The sequence below is a fragment of the Mangifera indica genome, chromosome 4, assembly GCF_011075055.1.
Source record: "Mangifera indica cultivar Alphonso chromosome 4, CATAS_Mindica_2.1, whole genome shotgun sequence".
Taxonomy (NCBI): domain Eukaryota; kingdom Viridiplantae; phylum Streptophyta; class Magnoliopsida; order Sapindales; family Anacardiaceae; genus Mangifera; species Mangifera indica.
In genome coordinates, this window is record NC_058140.1 from 6,973,331 (window position 1) to 6,980,804 (window position 7,474).

The following is a 7,474-nucleotide window of genomic DNA, read 5'->3' on the forward strand; positions in this document are numbered from 1 at the left end:
TGTTGGAAAGGAACTTCATATTATACATAATTGTTTTCCCTTTAATTTACAGCTACTGTTGTGTTGTATCTCATCACCAAAAAGGAGGAATAAAAATTAGCTCCCCAAAACCTACTGTTGTATAACTTGTATGATATAATATGATAAATGTGGTGCCTCATTCAACTATCTCAGCACTATTCAATCTATCAAGTACTATCAGGTCACTTACACATATTTCACTGCCTGATTCATGCTTTTGAATAGCCATAAGACACCATCGCAAAATCAGCAGGCCTACTTTGGTGCTTGAGAAATTTACACAGACCAACTTCTCCATTAACCTCATCTATCACTGAATAGTAAGCCTCTTTCAATCTCAGTTGAGTTGCTGTAAACACATTACCAAACACTGTAAAGGAAAGGAAGTGGCCTCATTGAACAAGTACTGCTAAGCTATTCAAAATATTTGCCAACAAAAAGATTATAGTATACACGCATAAACTCATTCAGTCCTATCTACCAAAAAACTCCAACCCTACAGTAAGCAGTCTAGTCACTCCAGTTGCATATGCAGAAGAATTTTGTTAGGAACCCAACTCTTATTCTACTAAAATACAAAATTAAAACACAAAAAACATAATAAACTAAAACTATTTCATTAATCAAAATATTACAAAGATAAACCGAACATTACGAGGAGTTCGGAGCCTTCCATTTTCCGGCCGTTCAAGGCATCGGAGACCTCCCTAAATCAGCCAAGGATGGTTGCTCTCAAATAAAACTCTAATATATTTTCTTCTCCCATTTTCTTTTAAAACTCAAAACATATATTTATAATAGAAATTGATCATTGGATTGAAGACAAGTATTACAATCCTAACATTTCCCTCCCTTTCAAAACGATCTTGTACTCAAGATGGGTATTTATATAATGATTTTTTTTCTTTTTTTAATTTTTTTCTGATTTTTTCAATTTTTTTTAATTAATTAATTTATTTATTTTTTTATCTCCCTACCCCTTCTCTCTGCTGTTGCTTTTTCACCCTTTTTTTTATTCCAATGGCCCACATCTTTTCTTTTTCTCTTCCCAAGAAACCCACCTACCTCCCCTTCTATTTTCCCAACAAACCACAACTCACCTACTTTTCCCAACAAACCAACCACCACTACCCTCCACTTTTTTTTTTTTTTTAATCTTTTCTCTCTCTCCTTTCTCTTTTCTTCTCCTCATCTTTTTCTCTTCTTCTTTCTTCTCTGCGTTTTCTCCCTTCTATCTTCTATTTTTTTTTTTCGCTTCCGCCGACGTTTCATTTTCTTCTCCTTCTTCTTCTTCTGTTTTCGTTTTCCTCTTCTTCTCTTTTTGCACTTTCGGACTCATTTCTCCCTATGATAATTCTTCTTCAAGTCAGCCTCCTCTGTGAACATTTTTCGACGACTCTTCACTTTTTCCGACGAATCTTCACTTTTTCGACCATCATCTGTCTTTTCCACTGGATCGAATATTCTGATACTATTTTGTTAAGAACTCAACTCTTATTCTACTAAAACACAAAATTAAAACACAAAAAACATAATAAACTAAAACTATTTCATTAATCAAAATATTACAAAGATAAACCGAACATTTCAAGGAGTTCGGGGCCTCTCATTTTTCAGCCGTTTGAGACGCCGAAGACTTCCCTAAATCAGCCAAAGATGACTGCCCTCAAACAAAACCCTAATATATTTTCTTCCCCTTTCTTTTAAAACTTAAAACATATATTTTTAATAGAAATTTACCATTAGATTGAAAACAAGAGTCACAATCCTAACAAATTTCCACTCAATTTCCAAGGTCAACTAATAAATGTCATTTGTTTTGTCATTCACATGAGCTCAACAAACCATTATGTATTCAAAGCCTGGCCACACAATTATTACCAAGACTCACCAAGAGAGGAATAATAAACCCTAAAATTAGAAAGTTTCCTATTGGCCAGTGACTTGGAACTTGTTTACCTTGAAGGCAAGGCAGAACCACCTTTTCAACAGCCAGGTCAGTAATATCCTTAAGGTAATTTTAGAAATGTGCTCTTATAAAATAAAATTCATTGAGGATCAGGATTGGTGATGGGAGAATTATATATTTTATCAAACAGCGATCATGTTGATTGCACGATTAGTTGTTTTTTATAACTAGGTCATCAATCAAAGGGCACTAAGGGCAGCAATGGGGCCAAGAGGGAAAGAAAAGGAAAATAATAAAGAAACAACTAAAATAGCAAGACTACGACTGCCTCATATTTATATAGCACTAAGGGCACTTGTGCCTTTACAATCATTAGGCTACTAAGGCCATTACCATATAAATAAAATGAAAAAGGAGAAAAAGTAAAAAAAAACCATGAGTTCTCAATATCCAAACTTATTTGCCTTCAATCACAATGGTCCCACAGAATTAACAGCCTTCACTTTAAAATATAAGTACCCCCAAGGCAAGAGGTCCTAAAATTAGTATTTTAACATCACATTATTGATAGCTTCAAATTCCTTAAGAGTGATGAAAACTGGCTTCAAGTAATCAACTCCTATCAGTAATCTTGTACCGAACTTGAGAAGGTTAACAAAACTTTATTATTTGGCAGGCAATGAATAGCTAATTTAGCAAGATTAAAGGACATTGGCTACCATCGAAAACTGAATAACTAAACAAGCAGATTAGAAGACCATAAGCTGGATTAATTTATCATCTCTTTCTTAATCACCCATAATTCAAGCAGGTGATCAACTAGGCTTGGATCATATAAATTCACGAGTTATCAATATAACGAGCACAGAAAATGAGGACATTTACCCCCCGAGCATCCAGAAGGGAAGCTTACCTGAGAAAACAAGTGTCCATCAAACAAGCTAGCTTCACAAGGCCCAGATGTGGAGGCCCAACTACCATGTGTGTCATACCCAGGTCTAGGAGTTTCCAAGCTTCCATTGACATGATAATCCAGGTTATCTTGTATGTTCAACTCTGACACTGGTTGGAATTTATCATTCAGAAAATTGACATTATACGGTTGGTAGGAGCATTGCCCACCCAGTTGCAGCCTCACTGATGCAGTTCCTGTTAACTCACTAAGTAGGCTGCTGTCCTGCCCAGAATTTGAGATTTCTGAACTTTTATTTGTGCCTAAGTAGCCAGAATAACTCCCGAAAGAAGAACTTCCAGAACATTCTACATCCCTATATAAATATAAATAAATCACTGAGTTGACAACAATTATAAAATCTAAGTCATTCAACAAAAATGTGTTTAAGAATGGAATGAATGTAATTTTAGAGTAAGACAAAGATGCCATGTTTCAGAGATCCTTCATACAAATAGTAAGTTCTATCATATAATTTTACATTTGTTTCTCTCATTTATAGGACAATATTTTTTCATGTGACAAATCATAGAAAGAACACTGAACTCAAACTTAAGTGAAAGCTCTGCAATTAGAAGCATACTCTCAAACAGGTCCAATTACCTATGCGAAAGCAAATTTGGATCCTCTGGTAAAACCATATCTCTATTGTCATTATCTGGAATCCATGAGAGAGGTTGGAGCTGTCGCTCAGAACACAGTCTGAAGGGCATATGCAATCCATTTTGGAACTATAAGATTATATCAGTTCAGACATCTTCAAATGAACATATACAGGAACTAATCAGAGAGTATTCCCAGATGAGTAAAGCATTTCTTCACCTGACCAGTGCATTCTAGTGACATAAGCTGCTGCTTTCCCAAATTTTCCTGCCGAACAAATTTAAACAGAGTATCTGTAGCAAAGTCAACTATGCAGTGATGTACCTTATAAATCTTATAGAGAGAAGATATTAAAGCCATTAGACTTCTAAATCTGCATGCTGCTGTTTAGGTCTTTTTCATTCTTCAGATATCTGGAAAACTGGCCATTTTTTGCCCCTCAGATACTTCAACAAAATTCAGCCATACTGCAATTTGAGGGTGGAAATATAATCTTTCTAAAAATTACTATAAGTATTTTTTTAATAATCTCTCCAAATCAGACAATTTATGTAGGTATGAGAACATCTGAATTCTCCAACCTCATTGGGCTTCCCCATATCATTCAATGAAGATAGACCTTATACTTCAAATTAAACTTTGCATTAACAACTGTACTTTATATAATTGTAAGGCTAAATCATCTACTTTCTTCATCTTCTCCTGCCGTCTCCTATTGTCCTAGTGATACTATAAATTCATAAAGGAAAACTGAACATGAACCACAATAGATGGCTCCCACCACAGTCATGATAGGGCATACCTTATGCAAACGGATTTCGTTAAGCGATTCCCTGATCGAATTTTCCATTTGACCCAAATGTTCTACGCTGTTGATCTTCTCTGGGTTAGTCCAATAGCTGTAGAATTCAATATAATATACAATTAGCACAGATCATAACAAACCATTGAGTTGCTTAAATTACAGTATATGTGCATATATGGTAAGCATGAAAATCCCATTTCAGGTGATTCACCTCAGACGGTGATGTATTTCAGAAATTTGAGTTTGCAATACTCTTGTTTGATTTTTCAGGTCCTGCCCAAAGCGATTTGGAAAGTATTATATATGTCACAATCATGAACTCTTAGATGATCATAAACAAGATTGAAATAACTAAGTTACATGCATACCTCTATTGTTTGAGAACTGCAACAAAAAGAGAAAACAAGAAGTCTCATAAAACTGATTTAAAATATAAATCGATCCAATTAAAAGCAGCAAACCATGGCACTATAACAGATTTGGCACATACCTTGAACCCAGAAATTCTTGTATATTTACATTATGGTCCAATTTCTTAAAAGTCTTTCTCAGTGCCTAGACTTTCAAAGAAAAAACATATAATAATTTAACAGATTAGACATCTGGAAGTATATACACTTACAGAAACCATGACAAGGAAAGAGAAAAAAATCAGTGAAAGATAATGGGTTGTAAGAAAAATCTTACGTCAAGACTTTCCAGCTTCCTGTTCCGATCCAAAGAAAAAATATTTAAATTTAATCCATGTGCATATTTAAAATAAGAAATTTAAAAACCAATCACATGTTTTTCCAAGTGAGAAAATTAAATTGTACCGTTTAGCACGTTCCTGTGGAGTTAATTGAGCAAACTTTGCGATGACCTCTTCAATGCTACTAAGCTCAGATAAAAAATAAAAAGATCAAAATGCTGTAGATATTCTATCCTTTTTAGAACTAAACATAAAAACGATAAGCATTCAAATTCTTAAAATTTCCCCATTAATTCATTATATTTACAAAAGTTATTTTAACTAATGACTTATTTTGAACTTGAATAGAAGTCATGGTAACAAATAATTCCCTCACTGGATTACACAGAGCCATCAAATTGCTGAAACATATGTATTGCTGGATAATAATCATATCCTTATATAAAGAATCAAGCTTGCAAAATGCTTTGTATTGCCTCTACTACTAAAATAGTTTCCCTTAATTAAATTAACACTCTCTAGCAGCATACTTCACAAAGCTATTTGAGTGGAATAAATTAGGGGTGCCCAAAACCTGTTTATTACTAGAACTCAAAAGATTATAAGTTACTCCTAGAGTATCTGATGATTTCATCGACAAAATGTTATCACACAAGAAGCATGACTCTATGTTATCACATGGTGACTATCACACAAGATTTGAGATTATTGTCACATCATCAATGTGTCAAGTCAATTTGTTTCATTGATATCTAAACATGTGTTTAGGAAGTCCATTTGTTCTCTCTAACATTTCTTGTTTGTGTTCAAAATTTCATTTGATTTATGTATAGCAGGACAAGAAAAATCTAAGAAACCTGAAAAAGAAAATTTTCTAAAAGACTTAACTGAGTACCGAACACTTCCTGTAATGAGTACAAACTTATAGAGAGAAGCAATGATGCAACAAAATTACTTCACAAAAATGAATGTTTCACCTTTTACCATTCAATGTTAACAAGAAAATCATAATTACTAGCAAACCAAAAGACAGTTTTTCAAAAATTAGCATAAACTTGTAAAATTTCCTTTTAGTTCTTTAAGTGTCTCAAATTAACAAAAGAGAAGGAATATAAAAGATGTCAAAATAAGAGGCAAATCTTCAAGGTCAGCTTCTTACGACGTACTCATTTTTTCTGCCTCATATTTTCTGCATGCTATTAGGAAGTCTATACAATGTTCATCTCATCTAGGATTTTCAAATGGCTATTCAACAATCTATCTAAATTCTAAACCAGCCTGGGCCCTTAAGTGCATGTTTTTAACTATCATATGGGTTGCAAGCTAAGTAGATAAAAAAATAATAATAATAAAGAGTAAATTTAATGACAGTAGTTATTAGCATAAATCTCAAATTTTTGCCTCATTTTGGTTTTTCCACAACAAGCAAAAGGGCAAGATAATAGGATGCGGAAAGATTACCTCCGCTTTCCATTGCATAATGAAGGCTTGCCAATGGGAGAGAACATGAGAAGGATTATGTCAATGTCACACAGAATCGTAACTCATTAGCTTTCTTCATGATGCCATGTTTCCTTTTGGCATAGGTCGCTTGAAGGCCATTTGTATTCTCCAACTTCTTAATTTTGAGCTTAACCCTTCCCATCCTGCAAAATAACCAAAATTAATTATCTTGAATACCCTCTCTCAAACACACATAACAAATCCAAATCCTACCTTTTTATTAAAAACCAAAACCAAAATTATATTTTTTATTACTGATAAATCCATTCCATAATTAAATTGACTCAGTTGATCAGAAACCAAAAACACAACATATGAAACAAATTAGCAACAGATGGGGAGGGGGTTCATCAGAAATGATAAAAGCAAAGAAGAATTAAAAGAAAAAGAAAACCCAAAGGGATAAATTTTATGAGGATAAAAAATAATTATACCTTAAAATAGAGAAAAAAAATAAAAGTATAAAAGATAAGGTTTGAAGTGAAAATGGTGAAAGGTTGGGAATCAAACGACAAGTTGAAAGGGAAACGAAGGAAAAGAGCTTACATATAGGATTGCATTACACGACCGGGTGAGCGGGAAAGGCGGTCATTGAGAAGGAGCTGGAGAATAGGGATCGCCCAGAAGTTTCCCACAAAACCAACTCATTCATTTTAACTCCTCAACTAATTAGTCAAACAAACTGCTTCTCTTCTCTACTACTACACCCATCCACTTGTTACTTGAACCTCCAATTTTTCACAACAACATCAAATCCAAAGGCACAAGCCTCCCACTCAATTTACCTACAAACACCTCACATCTTTCTCTTGCTGAGACCTCGCTTTATGCATTTCAAGGGGCTGGGGCCGGGCCTTGTGGGTGGCAAATAGGACTAAAAAATAAATAAATATGTCTTCGGCACACACAGACCAAACGTCAGCTGACATGACCATCACTCAATCAATTTTAAATTATACCTAATAACTCAATTTTTATTTTGTTTTGCAA

The 7,474-nt window shown here is 34.1% G+C and overlaps 1 protein-coding gene across 1 annotated transcript; it reads right to left on the bottom strand.

The window, feature by feature from the left end:
* On the bottom strand, positions 1–6,626 carry LOC123214652 (agamous-like MADS-box protein AGL30). The gene is given in 12 exon segments (XM_044634565.1): positions 1–370; positions 2,844–3,198; positions 3,486–3,613; positions 3,705–3,752; positions 4,288–4,384; positions 4,502–4,563; positions 4,659–4,674; positions 4,781–4,845; positions 4,978–4,996; positions 5,106–5,165; positions 6,443–6,521; positions 6,524–6,626. Coding segments are annotated over 12 exon segments (1,044 nt in total). The 3' UTR covers positions 1–358.
* Positions 6,627–7,474: the final 848 nt, after the last annotated feature.